Consider the following 27790-nt stretch of genomic DNA (forward strand, 5'->3'; position numbering starts at 1 on the left):
CTAACGGCATGTCTAGCAAAGGCAGCCACCCTCAGAGTTCCCAAGTCTACGGTGTGAGCACATTCTGCACAAGGTAACTCACAAGTCCTCAAGACAGATGCATTTGATGATTTTGTGTTTACTGCTCTATTACCACAAAAAGGATAGGACATACTTAGCAGTAAAAAGCACCACAGTGCTGATAGAAGACCAAGACTTTAAGGCTAATAGAGCATTCTGCATGAGGTAGCAAGACATTGTAGATGGACATTCTATCAACACGAAACCAATTCCTCCATGGGACACCACTCCTAAGAGCACAAACAATTTCAGTTGCATAGGTGGAATGTTTGACCCCAATATTGAATAACTTTGTGTCCGTTTTGCCACCCTTCCTGGAATCTGTTTTATATATAAATAAATAAATAAAATCAGGTAGCACATTTGTGGTAACCTTAAACAATCTGCATCATGATATCTGTTTTTCAAATATTGTCATTGAATTGCCTCCAATCAGTGGGTAACGTTGGAGGGAATGTTCACAGGCTGTGTCTGTTACATGTCTTCAATCAAACTGTACTTTTAGCAGGAAATTAAAGTCTTCTGGGCAATGAGCTCACAATACGTACGCATGCTGAGCATACCTCTAAATAGAAGAATGTTGTTGATGTCTCTCTGGAGCACTTTACTTGCCTCCGTCTTATAAGTAGTCTCAGAGTTTGCTAGGAATGTAACTGTTTTCAGCGCTTGCAGCACCAGTACCCAGAAGCATGGCTGGGCCAGTTTCATGACTGTCGTAAATCTCTTCTGAGCAATGGGAGAACAGGCATTAGCCTTCTGGGTGGCAGAAATCTGGGTTTCAGCTGGTCATTAAGCCTTTACTCTCCGTATGTAGATGATGACTGAAGGGATCCGAGACTATAGGAGACGCTTCCCAGGAGGGCCGTTCCCTTACGGAATTGCAGATGCACTTGGCTGAAAACCATTCTTGTACAACTTGAGGTTACAATGATTTTGGTTAAGCATTTAGATGGTATTGTGCAAAGGAGGAGAGGCAGAGGGAAAAACACTGTTTATGTACTCCATGAACCTATATTTCTCTAGCACTGTGATGTTTGCAAAACTACTTAAGTCAGCATGTAATGGAGAAGCTGGACTGCAGTGTGGAGGCTGGACTGGGGTTTGTGAGTCACTCATCCTCTAGCATTTCGAAAACTGCTGTGTTTCCCTGCCAAAGCATCAATGCATTTCTGCATGGTGTGCGTGTGTGTGTGTGTGTGTGTGTGTGTGTGGAGCATCAGTGTGAAAGTATTAGGAAATATTTTTTTTTGGGGGGCACTTTTTGTCTATAGGTGGCTGGCTGACCCTGCAGAGAGAATCTGTACTGTGTGCTAGAAAGAGAGCCTTCCTTATTGACTTTACATTAAATAGTTCAAGTAAGATGAACTGTGATCTTCAAAATTCAATTTCAAAAATAAATGCATATGCAACTTGTGTTTGTAAAGAAGAAATCAAAACACGAGTAAAAGTAAATGCAATGTTTAAATTTACTGTCTACTGCTTTCCTTCATGTAGATTTCTTTGAAGAAAAAGACGCTTTAAGAAATCTAATCCTTTATGAAATGGTTCTCAGATTTTCATAGGCTGCTAAAAATGGCTGAACTCTGGTTCTGCTAAGGGAACGGTATCATATATTTTTCCTGTCTTGAAGACTAATCTACCAGGTTCCTCTTCCTTGTGGAGGAATAGACTGGACCCACTACACATGGATTCCTTTATAGTCAATTTCTTTTGAAATAGAAACTAGAAATTTTCCATTTTAAATAAGACAAAGCAAGCTAGCATCCACTATCACTTGGATTTGGACCATGGACCTCAACGCCTTACCCTCCACTCATCCTCCAGAGAGACACGATGATCTCAGGAGATTTCAAGTTTGCAGAAGTAGAAGAACAATGATGAAAATCCTTTCAGTTTTTCAAAATTATAAATGCCATTAAGCTTTACTATAAAATTCAAATAAGTGTTTCTAATTTTAGTGTTAAATGAGGCTGGTCTGTTCAGTAGACTATTTGCATAATTTAAAAAAATCAAAGTTTTAGGGAGGCAAAATGAACTGATCTGAACCTTAAAACTTCAAACCCCTACTAGCTTCTTACTAATGAGTCTGAACAAGGGAGAACTGTCCCAGCTGCCTCTTTGTAGCAGTTGAAGGGAATTGTGGGAAGACTAGGGCAGATTCATAATGTCCACTCAGGTTTCCTCAAATTCAAGTAGCCCTACTTGGAGAGAAGGAAGGTCATAGAAACTCCTAGAGTTGGTCCTGAAGTTGTGGGCTGCTTCAGTTTTTGCTTTTCTCCCTCGTGCTTTCCATTTTTTTTCTTTGACATTTATACAGTTTGAATTATCTGTTGTAAAATATTTCTCACTCTAAAATTTATTTTAGATTACTGCATAATTAAAAAGATGCTATCAAATTAAGTTATAGGCTAAATAGCAGTTTGTGGGCTCCTGTACCCCAAATATAGTTGCTCAAGGATGTTTAATTCCTCGTGTAGCAGTCTGTCTGTCAAGAACACAGGCAACAGTATACTATGGGAGGAGGTGGGGACCCATGTTCCTTCACCTTGCTGTTCCTCACACCTTAGATATAATCCTTGCCTGCTGAAATCTGACTTAGCTCCAAATCTGTTTTCACCCCAGTTCTGTGGTGAGACTTAGCCTTGTGGTTTGAAGTAGCTGCAAAGGAGGATAGAAAACGTACTTCCTTGTTGGGTACCAATTGAAGGGAAGCTATGGAAACACTCACTGTACCCATCTTACAACTTTCTGTGTCCTTTAGGAATGTCTGCGTTTAGGAGGTAGACTATAATTCGGGCATCTGCACACTTTTTCTCTCCTATGAAGGGACTATGTGATAACCAGTTTAGGCTTTGTACATTATATGGGATCCTCTGTCAACTTGACTTTGCTGTCGGTGCAAAAGTAGACAAACACAATACATATACATAAATGGTACAGCTGTTGCGTTAGCTCCCCACTGTGCTGTAACAGATCACCATGAATTTAGAAGCTTAAAACAACACATTTTATCATGATTACCTGGGTCATGAGTCTAAGCATAGTTTAGCTGATCTTTTTAGAATCTTCTAAGGCTGTATCAAAGTATCAGCTGCACTGTGTACCTACTTCCAGGCTCTTGGAGATCTTTGCAGGATTTCTTTCTGGCCATAGGGCTGTGGTCTCAATTCTTGCTGGCTACATTCTCAGTCACTTCTTGAGTCCCTTACCATATGCCCCTCACCACATGCTCTCTCCTAACAGGCTCAGTTGTCTCTAGAGTGAGGTGGACATCTAGAGAGCTGTATTCTAATGGAGTTCTATTGAGAAAGACATGATGAGCAGAGCCACACTGATCCTTGGTATAATTAACAAACAGCAAAGACATTATTTAAGGCAAAATGAAATAAAGTAAGTATTATGTGCCCTGGGTGCATGTGTAGCTGTGGATATGCACCAGGAAAACCTCAGGTGCTGGTCCTCGCCTTCTATCTTGTTTGAAGCAGGCTCCCTGCTGGTTTCCACTGACCACATTAAACTAGTTAGGCTTCGAGTTTCCAGGGATGTGCCAGTTTCTGTTTCTCATCTCTCTAGCAGGGACACTGCGATCACAGATGCTTGCATTATTTGTCTTGCTTTTATGTGTGTTCTGGAGATTTGAACTCAGGTTAGCAGGCCAGAGCAGCAAGTGTAATGCATTTACACAACAAGTCATCTCCCTAGCCTGAGAGAAAGATTTCTTAAAGCCAGAAGGACCATGTGGAAATGTACTCATCAAACAAACAAACAAACAAACAAACAAACAAACAAACCCATGTTTCTTATTCTAGTGCAGAAAATTAAGAAGGGATAGCTTAGTATTACAGCAGAAAAGACGGAGTTGATGTTAGAATGCAAAATAAATTCAAACAGAAAGTCTTTCATAAGGCTGTTGGTAATTTTGACATTAATTTCAAGCTCACCTGGAGTCTTTTCAGTAGAAAGCCTATAAGGGGCTGTAAAAATACTACTAACACTTGCATGTGATCATGGGAATCAGAGTTGGACAAAATGTTCAACACAAATTATCTCACTTAATCCTCACAACATTGCCATTCTTTAGATTCCTATTAAGGAATTATATTCATATTAAGGCCAAGAGAAATGATATTTAGCAAATTGCAATTTGTTTAATATATGCACAACAAACACGAACTAGGGTATGACTTGGACACTGGCTGAGGGGCCGAGTCCATTACATGCTATTTGGTGGATAATGGGACCCTTTGAAGGCATGGAAATGGAATAATTAGTAGGATTAGTGTTTAATTAGCCCAGAATGAAGCCTGGGCTGAAAGAGAGCTGGAGTGGATGCAGGGTTGTATAAGGGCAAAGATGTTGGTAGCTTGGGACAGGGGAGAGACCTAGAAATAGATTTATAATATATTTAGGTCATAAAAAGTGACAGCCCTTGGTGAGGAACTGACACTGTCTAGCTCACTAACTGTAGCAGCTCCCCGAGTCTATTGTCCAGCACACTCTAGCCATACAGATTTGTTGGTTCTTAAAATACACTAATAAGTCTTTTTTAACCTCTAGGGTGTTTGCTGCACAAAGCAGACTGTCTGTCTAAAATGCCTTTTTCTTTAATTCCATTCTCACTCCCCAGAGAATCCTTCCTGAAACCCACTGTCTTAGGTTTGGTTCCGTGTTGAAGTTTTTCTTAATAAAATCCAATAATACCTACCCCACCCCGTCAACGTATTGTGCAAGTATCCACTTTCTTGACCCTCACTTTGTATTTTTGTAGGGAGGGACTATGTTTGTTTTGCTCACCATGGTCAACACAGTGGCTACGTATGCAGAGTTCTTGGCAACATGTTATTTGGCGAATATTTATTAAGAAATTAACATCAGGCCTTCAAGGCGCTTACACTTACTGCACTGTACACATCTGCCTATCTTTAAAAAAATTTTTTTTCTTCGGTCCTAGAATTACTAACACAATATATTTCTAGTAGAAAGCAGTGTTTCCTTCTGTCTGTTGACTGATACAAACTATATAATTGCCAGTGAAGGAGCATGTTAGGGGTGGGAGGAAAAGTTGACAGAAAGGCTTGGGAGAGTGAATGCTTATTCATTGGTGGAGGGAGCAGAGTAACTGTTTGAGGAAACAATGCAGTGATATACATCAGAGGCGGAATAAATATAAACACATTTAAGGCATTTTTATATGTATTCACCTGTCTGAAAATATAGAAACCAAACCATTTATCACAATCAAATAAGCACTTCTAACCCCACTATTATCCTGCTAAAGGGACCTAGCAATGAATCCCAATGACACTCTGTTCTATCTGTACATCCGTGAGGCATTCAGCCCTCCTCAGAGGGCTTCTTCTTGCAGTAGATGGGAATGACCAGACACACCCACAGATGGACAATATGCAGAGAGTGAGAGACTTCGGAGCTCTCGGCCCAAAAGGAATGAGCTTATCAAACTCCCCTCAAGGCTCAGGGATCTGCGTTAAGAGGAGGTGGTGCAGGACTCCAAGGAAATAGCATCTCCCAGATACAACAGGACTGGTGCTCATATGAGCTCACGGAGACTTTGACGGCACGCACAGGGTCTGCACAAGGTCAAGCCAGCCAAAATCGCAACTCAGAGAAGGGGAAATGGGTACAAGTCTGATTCTACCTTTTTTGAATGTGTTTTTTAAGAGAGAGAAAGAATATGAAGTTGAGTGAGTGGGAGGGTGGGAGACAAATGATCAAAATATATTGCACAAAATTCTCAAAATAATAAATAAAAACATAAAAAGGACACTTCTAGGGTTTGAAATGGCAAAGTGGAACAGCTAGCTATTTTTATTTTTGTGCCGCTAATGGGAAACTGTTGCTGTTATAATAAAAATTACCATTAAAGATAAAAACAGAAAATAAATCTTCATACTTTTGCAAAAGCAATTCTACTTCTACAAATCTCTGGTAATAACGTAGAGAGATAGCTGGTCTAGCATTGTATGTCAGCATGTCCTTTATTAACATTTTACAAAGTGGAAATAATCTAAGTGCCTAACAATAGAGGAGGTTTAACTTATTCAAATGATGGTTTATTTACTAGAGCTTAAAATTATGTTCTCCATAATAAGGATATGAAAAATGCCCACATTATAATATGACATAAAAAATTTTAACTATAGCAAAACCTCAATTTCCTAGAAAAAAAGAAAATGAATAAGAAAAAAATGTATGGACAGGAAATTTAAAAAGTGAAAAACCCACTAAAATGCTATTAATGGCCATTTCTGGATGACGAGATTCCACAGGTTTGCACTGGCTCACTGTGATTTTCACATACTTCCTGACTTAAAATAGCCACGGGAGCACCATAATCTTTGCAGAAGGCATTTACTTCTCACTCTAATGAATGATTCTCTTTCCAGTAAGAATATGGTCTGGGAATTTATCACTGGGCAATTCCATCATTGTCCACGTACAATGAATGTCCTTAAAGAAACCTACATGACTTAGGCCACTGTGCATCCAGGCAGTGTTACAACAGCGATACAACACAGTCCATCATATACGTGGTTTTATTGACCAACATGTTCCATGGCACATGATCATATAGGTTGAACTGAGCAGGTGCCAGTCTGTCTTCTTATCCCCACAGCCTTGCTAGAATTAAGCCACATGATGTGTTCTTTAGTGTCTCTGAGTAAGAACATGTTGAATTAGGCTGATAGAGAGGACACTGTTTATCATGCTTTTGTATAGGGTCTTTTTATAGAGCAAAAATATGAGCTACTTTTAGAAAGCTTTATTTCTAATTATACTTAAGACACTGGGAATTTAATTTGGCCATTAAACTGATTAAAAACTTCTACCTACCTGTATGGTCACTGTTGGGAAGGTCAAATAAATTCAACCTGAGACTGTTTACATAAAGAAATCTGAAGAATTTTCACATACAGCAGGTCTTTATAGCACCGTTGGGACTTCGGGCAGTCTTTGGAAACTGGTCAGCTGAGAACATACAAAGGGTAAGAGAAAGAAAGCTGGGTAAGGAAACATGCTTGCAGCTCCAGCCTCTTGGGAAGGATAAAGCAGGGTCGCTCAGGCCCAGGATGTGATGGCCATCCTGGGCAGCATGGCCGTAGTTTATATGTTAACTTGACACAAGCTAGAGAAAAAGGAATCTTAAGCAAGGAAATGTTTCTATGGAGTCAGCCTGTAAGCAAGTCTGTAGGACATTCTCTTGATTGATAGTTGATGTGGGAGGGCCCAGCACATTGTGGGCAGTGCCGCCCCAGGGTAGGTGCTCCTGGGGTGGTAGAAGGAAGTAGGCTGAAACAGCTGTCAGGAGAACAGGAGCAGCAGTCTGCCATGGCATCGCTTCAGTGACATCTCAATGTGGAAATGTGAGTCGAAATGAACCCTTTCTTCCCCGAGTTACTTTTTGATCATGTAGCAATAGAAACACTGAAACAGTAGTGAAATCATCTGTCTCAGTCAAGATAAAGGCACTGTGAAAGAGGGTTGCTTAATTGAGAAAATACCTCCATGATACTATCTATGGGCAAGCCTGTGGAATATTTTCTTATGAGTGATTGGTGAGGGAGGGCCAGCTCACGGTTATTGGTGCCAGCCCTGGGTAGGCAGTCTGAGTTGTAGAAGAAAGCAGGCTGGGCAAGCCCTAAGAGCTACCCAATAAGCAGCATCCCCTGATGGCCTGTGCTTCAGTTCCTGCCTTGAGTACCTGCCCTGATTTCCCTCAGTGACGGAGTAGAACTTCAGAGCTATAAGTGGAGATAAACTATGTCTGTTCCAAGTTGGTTTTGGTCATGGTCTTTTGTCACAGGAACAGAAACCCTAACTAAGATGTTAAGGAAAAAGAAAGTAAGAGTGATCCTATCAACCACAGAAAGAAACTTACCAGGTTACATTATAACCCACACTGAGCTATATACCACAATGGAAGCTGGGGCCTTAAAAACATTTGATATCAAGGAATTAGGGACAACATCTGTAACACTTGCTTTCTGCAATAACCCAAACTCAATTCTAAGCAATGACATTCTTCCATGAACAAGTACGGGCATCATGGTACACAGTAAGCACTGACTGGAGGTAAGTCAGGACCCTCACAGCAGAAATGTGCTCAACCGTAATTGTTTTGTTTGCTTAACTACAGGACATTCTGAAACCACATTCCGTCAAGTGAGAGAGCCTATGTCTGAGCCTCTTCCTCCTTCCCCTAGAAACAAAGTAAGACATTTCATTAACGCGATTTTCAAATGATTTTTTTTTCAGGAAATCATTTATTTATACAGAGTCATGGCTTAAAATATATTATAAAATAAAACTATTGTATACTTGAGTTTGACTAATTCTAAAGTAGGAAATTTTTATTGATTGAAACCAATGAACATATTCATAAAAGAATGCAAACCTTTTCTGATTTACAATGTGAGATTCCCATGTCATACTCATTACAGGTAAAGTGTTCATTCACGATCTGAAGCACTGAGAAGTGCAGCATTATTAATTTGCAGAGGTATATATAAACCTAGATGATTTTTTAATTCATTAAAGTTAGAAACATTCAGGGGGTGGGACAAGAGGAGCACAATGGAATGAACTCCTAGCAGTACTGAAGCATTTTAGATTTCTTTCCTGCATGGCACCTCAAGCAAAATCAAGTGGTAGGATGAATGCCAAAACATTTGATGGCTTGTGGCTGCTTCCCTAATTCATTACTGTACTGGGTAAGGTTCCATATTCTACTGGGGCAAACATCATCGTACCTTCTGCCTACAGATCTGCAGTGATCCCTGAAAGCAGGACTGAGGGGAAGCAACAAGGCAGCAATCTGACAGAAAAACCAGTGTGGCATTCACTTCTTACTTCTTTCTAACAGTTTTCTCAACGCTTGTCCTTGGTACAGCTCATGTGAGAAGAGAAGGTACTTTAGAAACCCAGTGTTCTTATTATGATCTCCCGTCACTGGTGTTTGTCTAAGACGCAGTAAGCCATATTATACATAGGAATAAAGTCACCAAATCCTCTAGAAAATATGCTTGGGCAGTCTTTCTTCAATGTGAAAGAGTGAGGTGGCCAGCATGTGATGGCGAAGCCAGTCTCCAAGAACATCATGTGAGGGAATCCAGCTGTGCTTGTATGGTCTCCAGCTAGTTACAGACAAAATAAAGACAGCAGTTAGCGAAGGAAATAAACTGCATATGGTTAAAAACGTGCAAAGCAAAGGAAGCAGCAGCAGCAGCGGGAACTCCATGCAGCAAACCACACACGGCATAACGGTAATACTCAGGATGCTTTCTCGCTGTGTAAATACATTAGGATTTAGGCTTGTCATTTAATGTTTTTATATTCATGAAGGAAGAAGACTTTTAAGTACTACTGTCTTAAGTGCATTCAGCTATTTTAGTACATTGCTATTATATGGTAAGACTTTAACGCTTGGTAGTTACTGAGAGGCATTGGAAAGAAAAGGGGAATGTATTCAAAGATACATCTCTAAAATCTGGCAGCCTCTTTTTACCTATGGTCTCAGCCATTTTAGTGAGGTGGTCTACATGGAATGGGCCAGTAGCCATGGGGAGCACACAGTACCCTGCTTAGTTCTACACAAAACACTAATTCTCTCTATCTTTTTAATTTTCATTTTCTTTCTGATTTAGTTTTCAGATTCTTTTCATCTTGTTTTTGCCTCTTCCTACTGTGAAATATATGGTGTTTACAGGAGTTTAAAGAACTTGGCCCTATAAAAAGGCATTCAAAAATAAAAATTGATTAAACCAAGGAAGCATTAGGAAACCTCTACATACTAGAAAACACTTATAAACACAGACCTTGTTGTAGAAATCGAACAACTCCTTGTGATTGAATTCCACTAGAACCTTCTCCAGGTTCTGTAAAGAAGAGCAAGAAAGGAAAAGCATTCAGTTGTATGCAGCGCACACTGCATTTCCCACTCTCCAGATACTCTAGGAATATGGGATTCCTAGAACTCCCAAAATCACTGGGTCACATTCCACCTGAGCAAAAGCTTTCAACTCTACAAGGACATTTTTCTTTAAGTTGACTCCACAAAAGTTAATATGATATATGCTAGTGAGAGAGCAATTTAATTATCTTTTTTCAACATAGAGATAATAAATGAGATTATATTTCATCTTTCTCAGCAGTTGATTTAAAATCTAGTAAATACCATTATGCAGACACTGGACACAGCATATCTGATTGAACTCATCCAGCATTCATGTCTCATTGGGCACAGCCTCTGCCTCCAAGCACTACCCAGACAGTTACAACCTTAACGTGTTAAGATTGTTACCTTTTTTTAAATGTACATTCAGCAAAAGCAAACAACTCACAATTTCGAAGGCAGGACTTAGTCATTTTAGATTCATCTCCACGCTTTGGAGCAACCATTCTGGGTGCTGCAGACAAACCCCGTGTTTCTATTGACAGTGATTTAGTTAAGTGTTCCCAACCAAGTCAACTGTAAGTACCCGCTGACACAACAAGCCACTGTATGGCTAAGTACTTTATCCAAAGTTCCTCTGAAGCAGAAAAACCAAAGGCAGAATGCTAAGAGTGCACCACCAGTGCTGAGCCCTCTGCTTTGGTCTCACGACATGGAATGAGTATCATGACTGAAGAGGTGGGAGGGAAGCTGTTGTAAACAGACATTAATTCTAGTACTTAAACCTGGTCAAATTCACTGTATAAACTCAATTCTCAGTTTCTGTGTTGTTCTTGGAAAAAATAATCTGTTTTGATGGTTTCCATTTTTATAACAAAGCCAAAATTTTTAAACCAAGTTATCTCCAGCTAAGTCTTAGGTCAACGGGCTGATTCAGAAACAGCGCCTCCCTCTTCGTGAAGCCTAAGCACTAGAGGACCAGCTTGCACAGTTCTTTACTTTCTCTCGTACACACTTAAGCCTTAGAGAATGGGAAGCTATCACCTGTGCAGCCTGGTCCCTTAGGAACGGTGTCGATTATGAAGGTTGTGAACTCTATTAAAAATATTCAGCTGATTGGCACATATCATTAAATATGCAAAAGTCTAACCAGCATGATGTAGTGATACAATATTTTCCCTGAAGTTAGAAGGGGGGTTACCCTCTCAGTTCCATGTCAAAAGCTAAGAGGGAGTTAAGTGGGAAAGAACTACATAAAAACAACTGATTTGCCTAACCCTATACCCAGCACTAGATTAGGCTGTATTTTGCTTTGTTCTGTATTAAGGTGGTGTTTCCTAAAATTTTACACTAGGAGAAGGATTAATGGAACATGCTTATTAAAACAATCATGGCTACTGTGGCAGCATGTGTCAGACTAGAAAACACTAAGCCATCTTTCTTCTACAAAGGCATTGAACTAACAAAACACAGATCAGAATATGTCTGTGAGAGCCCGAGATACTGTAGTGCATACAGGGGACCAGCTATTACTGGAATAAAAGATAAAAAAATGACAACTGAGGGTGTGTGGAGAGACTGGAACCCTGACACCAGCAGTGAGACTTTGAAGTGGTGCAGCCCCCACAGAAAAGCATGGGGCTGGAGATGGCTCAGCAGCTGACCACACGGTTTGCTCTGCCAGAGCAGCTGAGTAAGGCTCCCAACACCCACTTCAGGCTCATAACTGCCTGCAGCTCAAGCTCCAGCAAACATGGCTTCCCACCTGCACTAAAGTGTACACCTATGCAAATACAAAATTAAAAATAAAAATCTTAAAAGAAAAAGGGAATGAAGGTTCATTAAAAATTAAAAGTAGAGGCTGAAGATATGGCTCAGCTGTTAGAAATGATTACTGTTCTCACAGAGGATCCAAGTTCGGTCCTAGTAAAACAAAGATTTGTAAGGGTAGTACTTTCTTTATTAAAATCTGTATGGAGACTCAGATGTGCAGGCGAAAGAATCAGGATGTTATTTTACAACAGGATCACATGGAACAATCCCAGTTTTTATGTCCTATTTAAAAAATGTAAAAACTACGTATATGCATGTTGTGCCTGCATGTATGTCCATGCTCATGTGCATGTTGGGCACCCCTGGAGGCCAGAGGAGACTGTTTGTGGACATTCTCTTTCCTGTCTACACAAGGTATGGAAGTGTTGACCATTAAGGGAAGCAAACTTTTAACAGCCTCTCCCCCGTTTATCATCCATACAAGCCAGTAGCTACTCTGACCCAACCAAGAAGAAAGAAAAGCATTTATATTCAAAGAGATTTAGTATTTTGGGGATGTTGCTCTTTGGGGTAACTGGACATCTAACATCTCTTCCTCAACTTTATATCCTTCTGCCTTTTGAGCCAATTCATGGTTCACTAGCATCTCTGCTGAGAGAGAAGGGGGAAAAAGTTGAAATTCAACTCTGTCACCTCAGCTACCATCAACTGTAACAATGGATTTTGTGGAAGAAAATAATAAAAAAGACCAGCTAAAGTAGCTATATGAACTGAAATTAGACGAGGGATTCTCCACCTGCTTCCTGTCTACCATTTGTCACCACAAAGTGAGTAGCTAGCTGTCTACTCAAAAGGATGGTCTCAGATGTGTTGACCTAGCAGCAGCTCAGGTGTGAGGCCAAGAGCATAGACAGCAGGCTCACAGGTGTAGAGAAACACTGTGGAGTCCTAAGTTCTATTTGTTCCCCCTCCCCGGTCCTATAACTCAAGCTCTGTTCTGGGCTGAACAGCATCTCCCTTTAACTCACACAAATGGGACACTAACCCTTGAAGCACAAATGTCACTGCACCCATGGACAGAACTGGAGATGTACTGGAAGAGTAGTCAGAAGAGTGGGCCCTAAGCCAGCATCTCTTACAGCAGAGAGACAGATATATGTATAAGGTAAACACAATGTAAAGACACCAGCGGGAGATGGTCATTTTCTAGCCCAGAAGAGAGGCTTCAGAAGCCCGATGCTCCACAGCCTGATCTGGGTCTTCTACTCTAGAAGTGTGAAGAACACCTTCATGCTTCAGTTACATCTGTGTCACTTTGTTATGCCACCCTGTCATGGCTAGAACATGTGGTCCCCTACCACCTCCCATGAGCCCATAAGTTTTAGACTTGGGCCTCAGCTGGTGGCCCAACTTTGCAAGATAGGTGACACTTTGGGGTGGAGGTAGCTGTAAGAAGCAGGCTTCTGGGAGCTTAGATTTTGTCCCTGCCCCTTCCCGTCTGCCCTCTCCCTGCTTTGCTAGAGCAATAACATAAGCAGTCTTTACCAAATACTCCTTAAGCCGGACACTCAACACAACTGAAATTGACATTCAAATTTATGAACTACATAAATATTTCTCCTCTTTAAGTTGCTTTCTCAGGTATTTTGTTATTAAACAAGAACAAATAAAAAGCAAAATTAAAACCCAGACTAATAGAGAGTCATGGAAAGCTAATGTAGGTCCTTCCATCTCTTTCAGAGATTAAAATAAAAATCGCTTATTCACTCTATCCTGACCCCACTCCCACCCCCCACGTAGCCTTGGCCATCCTGGAACTCACTTTGGAGAAGAGGCTTGCTTCAAATTCAGAGCTCTGTCTGCCTCTGCCTCCTGAGTCCTGAGATTAAACGTGTGTGCCACCTCTGCCTGGCAAAAATCTTACTCCTAAAAGCAATGGGAATCACTGAAGACTTCAGGTCTAAGAGTGACACAATTCCATTTACAGTCAATATCTCAATTTTGCTTTCCTTTAAAACTGATTAGAACTGGTCAGACCGGCTGTAGACAAGGCAGCCATGCGGTGCTGATTTAGGTCAGGTAAGAAGCAACTTGATCTAATGGTTCTGGTGACAGAGAAAAGTTAAGTGTGAGTAATGGGGTGGGGTTAGGAGGTCATAAAGGGGTAGAAAGATGAAGAATGGCTGCCAGTTTGCTGGAAAGAGATATCAGAGGGACAGTAATGTGATCAGCACTACGAGGGCAGCGGATTCAGAAGGCACATCAAAAAGAAGGGCTTAGGAAAGCAGAGATCACCCAGAAAACAGATGAAGTAAGTCTGGAAAAGACAGCTAGGGAGGAGACAGACACTTGAGAGCCACTACACTTAAAACTGAGTGGACGAAACTTCCCTGTGAAAGCACAGAACATAAGAAAGGAACGTGTCCAGGGCTTGATATTTAAGGTAAGGAGGTTTGGATAAATACGGAGTAACTCCAGCTTTATACATCCTCCCTCCCTAACATGTTATTTTGAAGTGTGTTATTTATTACAGTGAATTACTGGTTATTTATTGCAAAGAATCAGTAAGCTGATATACAAACAATAAATCCAGGTGGTTTGTTTTACAATTATGCCTTCAACATTCCATTTTCCTGTCACCAACGTCACTGAGTCACTGATGTCACTAACACTGTTAACTAGACAGAGAGAGACTGGAAGATTTCTTCTCTCCTTCTCCTGCCTTGTATGTAAGATTACAGCTAAAAATCCATTTATGATATTCACCGTTTCTACCGATGGGGCTAACCATGTATACCAAACTTAGATGTTTTGTACTTGACCTGAAAACACAGAAAAATGAAAATGAACAAGAGTTTCTCTGCCAACATCTTGAGAAAGATCACTTTTTCTATCTGTCTTCATTTTTAATTTGTAATCTTATCCACCAGCACTTGGATAATGTTACTTGTGCCCATTAGCAAAATTCCCATGGAAATAGAATTTACTCAGGTCTTCAGAAAGGTCTGACTTGATGAAAGATGACACTAAAAATATCTTCTGCTTTCCCATTAGTGAGGAACACAAATACATTTTGAAAAGAGAAATGCACCAATTTTGTCACAAATTATCTAAGCAGAAATAATAAAATTATCCCAGACAAGAACTGATATTTATATTGCTTTGCTTTCAAACCTATATTGAGTATCAAAATTAGAGTTGTTACAATTATCCTTTCACTTAGAGGGCCAGAATCCTCCTGCAAGAGAAAGGCTACCAGCTCTTGTTCTGTAAGACCAAAGACACTTTGGGTGGGGGGTCCCTGCAGAGGTTCTCTTTTCGGGAGAGGCACTAGGCAGAAAGCACATAAATAATAGTCCACCCTACTGACTGAGCTCAGGGAACAAATGTCATTAGGCATCATTGAGTAAGTAATATCTCTGGAGGTTTTATGGCTATCCTACATGTAACTAGAGATAACTGTAAATATGTTCCAGTATATTTACTATTAGTGATTTACTGTCTTTATCAAGTATTATTCAAAAAGAACAAAACCATGTCAGCTCTAAACAGAACAAAGAAGCTATGAACTCTATATGTATAGCCATTGGCCATCTCTCTTACCCACAGCATTTGGTCATTCAAGAATCTCTGAGCTCCATGTGTATTACTGATATGAAGCATCCTCATCTCCCAAGAGTTTTTTTGTTTGTTTGTCTTAAGACGTAAGAGTACTGAAGAGTACACCTGTATTGGAAAATGAAGCCTCTGAACTCTGAACAGGTAGCTAAAACACAAAATCTAACTACTAAAGCTGATAAACACTTCAGCAAAGTGGCTGGGTATAAAATTAACTCAAATAAATCAGTAGCCTTCCTCTACACAAAAGAGAAACAAGCTGAGAAAGAAATTAGGGAAACGATACCCTTCATAATAGTTCCAAATAATATAAAATACCTCGGTGTGACTTTAACCAAGCAAGTAAAAGATCTGTAGGATAAGAACTTCAAGCCTCTGAAGAAAGAAATTGAAGAAGATCTCAGAAGATAGAAAGATCTCCCATGCTCTGGATTGGCAGGATTAATATAGTAAAAATGGCCATTTTACCAAAAGCAATCTACAGATTCAATGCAATCCCCATCAAAATTCCAATCCAATTCTTCAGAGAGTTAGAACAATTTGCAAATTCATCTGGAATAACAAAAAACCCAGGATAGCTAAAACTATCCTCAACAATAAAAGGACTTCTGGGGGAATCACTACCCTGAACTTAAGCAGTATTACAGAGCAATAGTGATAAAAAACAAAACAAAATAAAACTGTATGGTATTGGTACAGAAACAGGCAAATAGACCAGTAGAATAGAATTGAAGACCCAGAAATGAACTCACATACCTATGGTCATTTGATTTTTGACAAAGGAGCCAAAACCATTCAATGGAAAAAAGATAGCATTTTCGGCAAATGGAGCTGGTTCAACTGGAGGTCAGCATGTAGAAGAATGCAGATCGATCCATGCTTATCACCCTGTACAAAGCTTAAGTCCAAGTGGATCAAGGACCTCCACATCAAACCACACACACTCAAACTAACAGAAGAAAAAGTGGGGAAGCATCTCGAACACATGAGCACTGGAGAAAATTTCCTGAACAAAACACCAATGGCTTATGCTCTAAGATCAAGAATCGACAAATGGGATCTCATAAAACTGCAAAGCTTCTGTAAGGCAAAGGACACTGTGCTTAGGACAAAATAGCAAACCAACAGATTGGGAAAAGATCTTTACCAATCCTACAACTGATAGAGGGCTTATATCCAAAATATACAAAGAACTCAAGAAGTTAGACTGCAGGAGACAAATAACCCTATTAAAAAATGGGGTTCAGAGCTAAACAAAGAATTCACAGTTGAGGAATGCCGAATGGCTGAGAAGCACCTAAAGAAATGTTCAACATCTTTAGTCATAAGGGAAATGCAAATCAAAACAACCCTGAGATTTCACCTCACACCAGTCAAAATGGCTAAGATCAAAAACTCAGGTGACCGCAGATGCTGGCGAGGATGAGGAGAAAGAGGAACACTCCTCCATTGTTGGTGGGATTGCAGACTGGTACAACCATTCTGGAAATCAGTCTGAGAGGTTCCTCAGAAAATTGGACATTGAACTACCTGAGGACCCAGCTATACCTCTCTTGGGCATATACCCAAAAGATGCCCCAACATAAAAAAGACACGTGGCTCCCACTATGTTCATAGCAGCCTTATTTATAATAGCCAGAAGCTGGAAAGAACCCAGATGCCCTTCAACAGAGGAATGGATACAGAAAATGTGGTACATCTACACAATGGAATACTACCCAGATCTGCATAACACTCTTCACTCTAGTTAGCAAACATTTTTACTCTTTTGCTGGTAGGTGTGACAGCCCTACCAGCAGATCTCTCTTCTTTAAGGTGGACAGTGTAGTACATATGCTTGGAGCCAGTCAAAATGTATTCCATGTAGTATTCATCGACTCCAGTGGTATTATGTGTGTGCCAATATGTCATCATGATATTCAGTTTTGGTGTGGATACATTTAGTCATGGTTGTTGAATCTAATCAGCCAAAGAAGAAGTTTAAATATCATTACATGAAGCTCTTTAAATAGTGACAGTTCAGAATGTATCAACTACTGTAGGTGATGCTTTCTGTTTTCTAGAAAATGGAAATTATCATAATCATAAGCACTCCTACTGCAGCATTATCATTTGGAATAGCTGTGTGACTTCCAAGAATGCTTTTGTGTCCTGCTTGAGGGACTCTGGGTACACAAAAAATGCTTAGTTAGACTCGCACTGTTTCTAGAATGCAGTGTAAAAGACTTGGAGTTCAACAGCCACATTTTGGAATCTGTTTTCTTCTTAAAGTCAATATTGGAGGTAGAGTGAAAAATCTGTGTGATTTTTCTTGAACTTTTGAAAGCTACTTTATATTTGTCTAAATTAAATAACCTACCATAGTCAACCATCTACAAAAATATAGTTAAGGGATATGCCAGCTCCTTCTCTCCTATTTCTCTGCCCAATTGCTCTTTTTCTTTATTTTTCATGATGTCTTCCTGGGCTGGCAAAACTCATCTCCTAGAATCTATAGGCATGAACCACTATGTCTAACAGAACTGTGCTGTTAAGTCAGTTTCAAGGAAAGAGGACCAGTGTGTCCCTCCGTCTCAACATCAAGTCACCCTTTTCACTGATCTGCTTAGAAGGTGCTTCAGCAGAGCAAAGAAGATAAAGTCAGCGCTTGCTTCAGTTATGAAGTGTCCTTTGTCACCCATGAGTAGCTGACAACCCACCACTTGCTGCCATGGGACAGGAAGTACTGATTTCCATCCCAAATACCCAGGAACTCAAACTCCTAAAGACAGTCAAGTATACAAACAAAATAGGATAGCAGGCAGGATCAATGTAGCAACTGGCCAGAGGTCACTTTAACCTGTCACAGCACTGTTCGGAACGTATTAAGACCATAACTGAAATCACATTCCTATATCTATTAGATTCTTGAGAACTGTAATTGTAAGATCATCCTGGAGTCAACTGAACTAATGATGCATAATCCACAAAAGTAAGTGGCTTTAACAAGCCAGTGCACTTCTAATCGTCAGCCGAGAGCTCATCAACAGTACGTTCAGTTGATGTCTAGTGTTCGTCTGTGGCAGCTGCTGTGACTTCAGCACAGACAGCACCACCACATAACTCAATCTGTACCAGGATACTCGAGACAGCAACAGAATGTAGGTTTTACAGGTGAGAAGGGAGTAGCATTGAGGAATTCAATTTACTTTTTTAATAGCAGTTTTATAGAAATTCTTGTACGTTATTCAATTCATTCATTCAGAGTGAATAATTCAGTCACAAGGCTATGCTTCAGAGTTAATTCTAGAATATTCTCGCCACCTCAGAGCAACTCCAGACCTCTAGCCATTTCCTGCTAACACTGCTAATTACTCTGCTCCCTACCTTCAAGTCCTGGGCAGCCAGCAATCTAGTCTTTATTGACTTGCCTATTCTGAAAACAATATAAAAAATTAATACAATCATGTATAAGTGATATTTAATTTCATCTACTGTATTTCCATGACATATCCACACAGTATAAAATGCTATGTAAAAAAAAAAAGCCCAATTAAGTAACTGAAATTGTGGGAATTGAATTTTATAATTCAGATTTAACAAGTCATATATGATATAAACATGCCTAAACACAGTACAGAAAAAACAATGCTGACACAGTTTTATTTTCTTTTCTTTGACAATTAAAATATATAATAGCACATGAACATGACTCATAAACATATTTTATTTATTTTAAAAATAATTTTAAGAAGTATTTTTCCTCCTCTTAGAAACCTGTTACTCATATTTCAGACTCTTGAAATGTCACCTCCTCTGTGAAACCTTCTTTGAGTCTTCCCAACTCCCACCCCTAGATGCCTGCTTAGTTACTCGCACACAGTGAGATTTCTGTTAGGTTTTGCTACAATGTGCTACAATGGAAGTTTTCATACCATGCAGTAAGATGCTTGACATCAAGGGAAGTATTTTATATATATGTATTAATATCCAGTATCTAGTGTAAACATGGACAACATGGTGTCTCGGTCTTATTAAACATATATTTCACCATTGAGTTATATTCTAAGTTCCTGATATGAACAATTGATCCTAGGACTAATTTTTATCTATAGATACTCCTAAGGCTTTTTGGTAGCTATTTCTAAAATTTTGTGTTCTGGAAGTTCAAACAATGATGAGAAAAACACTCTATAAAAAGTGTCTTTGGGTTTTATTGCTGTGAAGAGACACCATGAGCATGCAACTCTTATAAAGGAAGACATTTAATGGCTTCCAGTTCAGAGATTTAGTCTATTATCATCATGGCAGGAAGCATGGCAGGTGGCATGCAGACAGACAAGGTAAAGGAGAGTTAGCTGAGAGTTCTCCATGTGGATCCAAAGGCAGCAGAAAGTGAATGTGAGCCACTAAGACTGATTTGAGCTTCAGAGGCCCCACAGTCCATCCCTAGTGACACACTTCCTCCAACAAAGCCACACCTCCTCCAATAATACCACCCCTTATGGGCCTATGGAGCCATTTTTATTCAAACCACTACAAAAAGTAAAGTACAATTAATAACTTAATAACTGTAAACATAACCTACTATGCACCAGCCACACTATGCTAGGTGCTTCACACCTGTGAACTAATTGAATTCCCACACCAATCCCATGGACTATAATGATCTTCATTGGATGTGAGGAATCTGAAGCACAAAGAGGTTAGGTTAGGCTCCTTAAGTCCTCACAACCAAGCAGGCTGGCAGTCAGAGTTCTAACCAGGTAGCAAGGTCCCAGAAGTCTACGCTCTTAAACTGGTCTGTATATTTTCAATTTTGAGACACTATGGGAAAGAAAAGCAACTTTGGGGGAGACAGTTCAGACTGGAGTCCTAGGCACAGTACTTTTCTGAGCTGTGGCTTTTTCTATTGTAAGAATAGCTTTGCCACCAGGCTTAGTGAGATTATTAGCATAACCCTGAAATATACCTAAGTACACACCTGTAAGATGCTAACACACTAAGGCAGTAAACCTGTACTTAAACTGTGAAGTTACTGAGCTTCCTTTAGTTTTAGGTGATCTTACCTCAACCACCTTGAGTACTTTCACTTTCCTTATAATAAATATACTATTTTAAATAAAACCATTTTAGTCTGAGTTTTCAATATATATATTTTCAAAGTAATAAACCTAAGAGAATGAAATTATGTGACCATGTAACTACATGATCACATGGTTAATGCTAGTTAGTTAATAGCTTGTATCATTCTTGTTAGTAAATGCTTCTCAGCTTTTTAACTATATCTATATTAGCAATGTATTTTTAAAAAAACTATTTATTTAAAGGGCAAACTCAACTTTATCACTGACCCAAACTGAAAATGCCTAGCACTTCAGAACAAGTAGTCTTAAGATAAATATGATCAACTAAGAAGGAGAAACCTGTTACTCATATTTCAGACTCTTGAAATGCCACTTCCTCTGTGAAACCTTCTTTGAGTCTCCCCAACTCCCACCACCCTAGACCCTGCTTTTCTACTCTTGAAACAGTGAGATTTCTGATAGTTCTTGCTATGATGTATTGTAAAGGAAGCTTTCATACCATGCAGCAATCCCCTTGGTGTCAAGGCAGAATCACATATATTAATATCCAGTATCTAATGTAGAACACAGACATTATGGGTTAATCTTCCCTCATTCCTCCTCCACTGCAGATTTCTAACCTGTAAAACCAACGTCTAGAATTAACTGTGAAAATGAGCGTGTCTGAGAATAGTCTTATACTACCCAAATTGATTTGGTTTATTTATCTTTTTAACATTTCCTCTGAAAGCCATGATTCCATAAAGCTGGAGCTGAGCCTGCCATTTAAGTACAAGATTATACGCATACACATTAACATAGCTCAGAGCAAATCTGGCCAACTGCAGCATCCATAATGACCAAGGTCTATCATTGGTAAAGCACCTATGTGAACTATGCCCTCTTTATTGCATTTAACCTCTTTATTGCATGAATTTAACTTCCTGATTACACATTTCCCTTAACCCTACAAGTCTAGCTCATTAGATATGTCCTGGTGCTTTGACAATTTGTTTAGAATATTGTGTGGTTTGGGGGTTTCAGCTAATTTCATTTTTCAACATATGTTTATAAGCAAAAGTATTAGGGCTGAAGCAATGAGAAACACACAGAGCTCTTGCTTTATTTGAACTTAACTGAGCAACAGAGATGGACAGAAAGAACAAAATAACTTGAAAATAACTTGAATGCTGTAACAGTCAAGATACTGTAAAGTCAAGAGAAAATTCATGATTCCTAACAGAAATGCCAGGTAATCCAAGATCAGAAAGATAAATTCTTGGGGAAAAGGCCAGGTAGGAAGAACAGTAAGAGAGAGGAGACTAATATGATGTTAATCTAGAGGTAACAGAGGTCTGACTTAAGGTAAGTGCAGTAGAAAACTAAAAGAAATACATGCACTTAAGAAATAAGATCTGGAGAGCTCAGTAAGTCTTTTAATAGAAATATGTGTAATACAAGGGGTTAAGAATGAAGGACAAGCATCAGGCTCTGGTAAATGATGAGTAGACCCATTTGCTTAGATAAGATGGGCGTAAAGGGAGAAGGCGTGGGGGCTGGCTTGGTTTCTATTGCTGGGATGAAATACCTGACAAAAAACCAAGCTGGGGAAAAGGGGTTTATTTGGCTGACACTTCCACAGCACTGTTTATCATCGAAGGAAGTCAGGACAGGAATTCAAACAGGGCAGGAACCTGGAGGCAGAGGCCATGGAGGGGTGCGGCTTACTGGTTTGCTCACCCAGGCTTGTTCAGCACTCACAAGGGGCCAGGTCCTCACCATCAAACTCTAAGAAAGTGCCCTACAGGTTTGCTTACAGCTCAGCCTTATGAAGGCCTTGTCTTATTTACCTGAGGTTCTTGCCTCTCAGATGATGTCAGCTAGTGTTAAGTTGATATAAAACTATCCAGCACAGTGAGGAAACAAAGAGCAGGAACTATGAGTTCAAATTAACATGGATTTAGAAGTATCTTTGGATAATCGAGTAGGGAAAAAAATTCACAAGCTATTTAATATACAAACTCTTTAGGGTTAGAGACCTGGGTCCTAGACATAAACCTGAAGGCCTAAGTACAGGGGAGCAGTTAACAATGTGAGTTAAAGACTCCAGGACAGCAAGTGGAGACAACTGAGAATAAATGCTAATGTCACAACCAATAAGGGGATGTCTCCATATAAACCAAAAGTGTGCTGTCATTGCCCCTGGAGAGTTCTAAGAGCAATCACTGGAGTAGTAACAACACACAATAATCCAACAGAAACAAAGAGCAGTAAATTTTTATTCTAGATTCAGTGACAGCAACAGAAATTTGTTTGGTGGCACGGTAGGGAGAAGCCAAGCCCAGTATTCCCAGCAGGTAATAGAGAGCAAGGTCATAGTGACCAGGGGTTGATCCAGTATAACCCAGATGTCACATCAGAATGGCTGTTAGTTTTCTAAGATAAAGGCTTACTGGATGATCACAGTCATTCTTGTTTATCACACTGTCTGTGCTGTACATTGGCTATGGCTACTTCTGCTTTACAATCACGGGACTGAGTATTCAGCAAGCCTGACCTATTTCTGATCTGGCTTTTCAGAGAGGTTTGTTGATCACCTTTGTCATGATATCTTAGATTATTAGTTCCGTTTCCCAGAGTGGCCTGAGCAGCACTTGCGGAGCTCTGCGCTCCCACTGCCTGTAAGAGGAACATGTTGCTTGTCTGTCCTGAGGAAGTGGGATCTGAATCAACAACGGAACTGGGAACTGCTCATTTCAAAGTGAAATGTCAGGTCCTTGCTGTCCTCTGACACTTCTCTGTTTTATAAGAAAGGCTGATGACAGTTTCAGAGGCTTTGGATAAACAGAACCCACCACACAGCAGCTCATATTTATACGAATTTCACAAAGGCCAGTAATGACTACAGTAAACTTAGTGAATGAATACAATTTTAATATTGACGTGTTCGTGCATTCCCAAGGTTTTTCTCTCTGTTTAACAGCTTATTAGTAATGGAGTTTTGGAGCTGTTCTCAAACCACTAGTGGTTAATCCCAAGTATTTTGTTTCATGTATTCATATGACGTCAATAGAAATGTATTTGAGTTTTGGAAATTCAGTCAGAAGGCAGCGTTGGGTGGGCAGGCTGTTCTCCTTCTGCTTATGACATGTGGCCTTGCTGGAATGACTCACAGCGTAACCAAGCCCTACATTTGGTTTAATGCTTTGTATCTGTTACTGATTAGAGAGACTAAGTGCCTGCTAGCTTAGTCACTAATGTTAATGAATTTTGTGACCCAGGCCAACTTAATAAAACTAACTTTAAAATGTACTGCTAAGATGGTCTCAATAATAATTTTGAACTCAAAATTGTGCTGGAAAATAAACAAAGGCATTTCCTACCTGAATGTGGGAAAATGCCAAAGTGGTGGGAACATTTATCCCACATATCATCCTGTGACCGTGGGTCACATATGGCTGCTTCATCATGGTAGGCTAATGGAAGAGGGGACTGAGACCGAAAATTCCCTAAAAGGCTTGAGAACAGTGTAAACACAGCTTACTTCTGGTTGGGGTACAGCTCAGTTGGCAGTGTTTGCTAAGCATGTACAGTCTGGGACTGGACGTCCAGAACAGGAGGGGAACAATGAAGATGATAAACCAGCTCCCCAGTGCCCCCCAAAAATCTAGGCAGATATCTCTTTAGTCCCAAAGTGACTTTTACTTGTAAATCAGATCTGAGTTAACCAATATAAAACTGCAAGGTTGCTGGAATGTACTGTAATAGCTGTAAAAGGTGTTTGTGCCAAGTAATTGGAAGTCAATGGCTTTGTAAAAACAGAATGCTTGCACAGGTGTCTGAGCGATTTCATAAACATGATCAGTTGTCACTTTTCGTCTGTTTGTTATTGGAGACAAGGTTTCTCTATACAGCCATGGCTGACCTGAAACTCACAGAGACCTTCCTGCGTCTGCCTCCTGAGGGCTGGGATTAAAGGTTTGGCCTCTAGGCCTGACCAGAATCACTATTTTAATAGTATGATTTCTAGAGGGGAAAAGGGCAACACACAAAATACTCAGCTTTAAGCAAGAGCATAGAGAGTTGGTCTCTTTTCTTGTATACTGTTATTTCAGGTAAAAATCACAACGTTATTTTTAACTTCCCATGAGCACAGACCACCAAAAAAACAAAGCTATATTACTGCTTTAAAAGTATTCATAAAAAATGTCTGTAATAGACTGACTATAAAATTCACCTCAGTGCTGACTAGAAATTAAGCTATAGTATTAACATGAAAAACATTTTCCTAATCCTTCTAAACACAAGAAAACAAGATGAAATGTCTATTGCCCTGAATCCAGGCTTTACCTGAGACTTAAGGGTTTAATTTATTCATGGTGGGCAGTGTGACCACTGTCTGTCGTTTTTTTCATAGTATGATCTTACTTCAAATTCACATTATATCTCAGATTATAAGAATCAACCATGTTTTACATTTAGATGACACAAATATTTTTGGGGAGCTTAAGATATTCTTCTGCAAGATCTGCTAGAAATGATATCTCTCTACATCAAACTCCAGACCAAAAAAGACTTATCAAGCAAGGTGAATGACACATTTGTTACCAGTAGGATGCAGCATGTGGGCCTCATGGTCTTTAAAGGGAATGGCAATGCGGCCTTTATTACAAGCACGCTGAACTCAGAAATGCACACACTTCCGTTTTAAAATTAAGCCTGGACTTGTCCTTTCTCTGACTTGGAATTAATGGTTTCTTAGTCACTGATAAATGAGGTGACAGAAGAGTTGCAGAAAATAAAATCTTGGCACGCTAAGTGCTACCCTGAAGGTCATGGTAATGTGAGGTGCTGTGAAATGAAATGTCAAATTACAGACCTAGGATGTCAGTGAAAAGATGCCCTTACCAGATGAACTTTTCTAAACAGTAATTTTTGTAGTTACTGAAGAGAATGAACTAGAATATCAAGTAGAACCTTTGCTTTACACATATATTCAAAATTTGACCTGAATTATATCAGGATGAATTTGTCGAAGAAAATTCTTTTGTGTTCTCCAAGCAGCTCATCCTATAATTTACTTGTCAGAAGCCATCTGAAGAGAACACACATTGGGAAGGAAGACCTCGGTGGGTCCTACAGCATGAGCACACGAGGGTCAGGCCTGACTTTGACTAGAATTAGGCTCACTCTTTGGAATAGTCCAGCTCACTCTAATTCTTCCTAGGAAGTGTGACTCCAATTCAAATATATCTTAACGTCTAATTAATATTAACTAAGAAAAAATTTCATTAACAAAATATGAACTAATGACTTTCTAAAATACCTATTGTGTATAAGCAAAATTTTGCTTATATATTACTAAAGAGATTCTAAGCAACCACAGAAAATTTGAATCATGACAATATCAAACCAACAGTAAACAATTTTGAAATAATTAAAAATTATTTTTAGTTATGAGAACATCAAATCTATGAAACACTTCCAGCTTTCCCTTTCTATCTTAGCTCTTTCTGCTGATGACTAAAGTAAATTTCCAGGGCTCTGTTTTTAACTCTTCTACTTTCTTAAAAATGGGAAAATGGTCCCTAATAATACTTATTTACATTAGCCATTTTAAATGTAAGGTTAAAAAATATCTGCGAGCAGAAGTGTCAAATACTGTGCAAATGGGCCCGACGTGCATCATAAATCATTACAGGGATGACTAACAAGGTCACAAAATAACTGCCATTTTGTGTTAGAAAACACAAAGAATAAAATGCTTATTTTAGAGTAAAACATTTGGGAACTCAGACTTGCCAGCCACCACTGAGACAATAATCTAATTTATAGTAGGTACATTTATACATTTTATCATAATTAATGTACTTGGAAAAAACTGATCATGAGATCAGTAAGGAGACAGAGACATTCATTTCTCATTCCCTCTTGATACAATAACAGAGTTGTAGCAAGGACAGCTGAGCAACTAGAAGAAACAAAGGATATCCAAATTGTAAAGAAAAAAATCCAATCAACCATGTTTGTGGATGGTACAATTCTCTAAACAGAAGAAACTAAATACTTTGTGACCAAATGGTTAGAACTTATAAAGGAATTCAGCACAGTTGTGGAATATGAAGTCAGAATACAGAAAGAACAGCATTTTTATACACTGATAATGAAGTTACCAAAAAAGAAATTAAGAAAGCAAAACAGTTAAAATATTTAGAAAAACGGTAGCTAAGAAAGAAAGAAAGAGATATCTACAGGAAAATTATAAAACATGAATAAAATGACAGAGGGTACACATAGGAATGGGGAGGTATTCATGGGTCAGAAAGTTATGCAAAGCAATCTATAGAGCCAATGTAATTTCTTTATAACATAGCTTTCTATATAAAAAGAAGGAAAGAATCCTAGAATTGAATGGGACCAAAAGAGACCCAGAAAAGTCAGAGTGATGCTGGAGTGGGGAGGAGAGAAAAGCATGTGTGTGTACGTGTGTATGTGTCACAACCTAACCTTAAAACTCACGAGACAAAGGGCACAACAGTGCAAGAGAACTCAGCAATTAATCCATGTTCATACAGCCATTGATCTTTGACAAAGACTTCACAAACAGGAAGTCTTTTCAGTAAATGTTGCTGGCCATGTTGGCTATCCAGAAAAATGAATACAGATTCCATCAGTTCAAAATCTACAACAATCGTCTCAAAATGTTATATCTCAAATTATAAAATTATCAAACAATATATTCCCAGACTTTAACATGCTGCAACATTCCCAACAGGAGCCTAAAGGCACAAAAGGAAGAAGAGATTAAAAAAAAAAGTTATCATATGAAGAAATTTTTATATGGCAAAGAAAAAAATCTATAAAAATAAAAGACAACTGTACAATAGGAGAAAATGCAAATTATTCATTAACAAAAGATTAATATTCAAAATATACGTGAGGCTAAAAATGTGAGCACCAGCAAAATAAGCCGTGCACTTGCAGTGTGAGCTAAGGGATGAGCAGGCACCAAAGGAGACGGACGAGCTGCTACCAAACACATGAACATGCTCAGCTTCATTCCCGCTAAGAGTCCATACCAAAACGCAGTGGCGCCTCACTGCAGTTGGGATGCTGATTATACGTGTGCACATATTTTATACGCACATCTATATATTTTCACAATATATAGATTTCACAATATATGTACACATATATATGAAATCAAGAGAAAGTCGAATGCTAGTGAGTGCATGGAGATCAAGGGGGAGGGGAGAAGGGCAGATGTTCAGTGTGGATCAGGACTCCTGGTGTCTGTAGGGCAACAGGGTAACTAGTGGGTAAATGAATTTATGAGGTACTTAGAAAGGAACTTGAAGAGTACAAGATGAGCAACAAATGAAGA

General features: G+C 39.3%; 1 protein-coding gene across 2 annotated transcripts in view; it reads right to left on the reverse strand.

The window, feature by feature from the left end:
* Window positions 1-8402: 8402 nt before the first annotated feature.
* Commd10 (COMM domain containing 10) overlaps window positions 8403-27790 on the reverse strand; it is a 127251-nt gene continuing 107863 nt past the window's right edge. For both annotated transcript variants that reach the window (XM_032885332.1, XM_032885331.1), the window contains 2 exons: window positions 9894-9953; window positions 8403-9212 (listed from right to left, as the gene is read on the reverse strand). In XM_032885332.1, coding sequence (XP_032741223.1) covers window positions 9174-9212; window positions 9894-9953 — 99 coding nt within the window. In that variant the 3' untranslated portion in view covers window positions 8403-9173. The remainder of the gene's footprint in view (window positions 9213-9893; window positions 9954-27790) is intronic.

This window comes from Rattus rattus, chromosome 15 (genome assembly GCF_011064425.1).
Source record: "Rattus rattus isolate New Zealand chromosome 15, Rrattus_CSIRO_v1, whole genome shotgun sequence".
Lineage (NCBI taxonomy): Eukaryota > Metazoa > Chordata > Mammalia > Rodentia > Muridae > Rattus > Rattus rattus.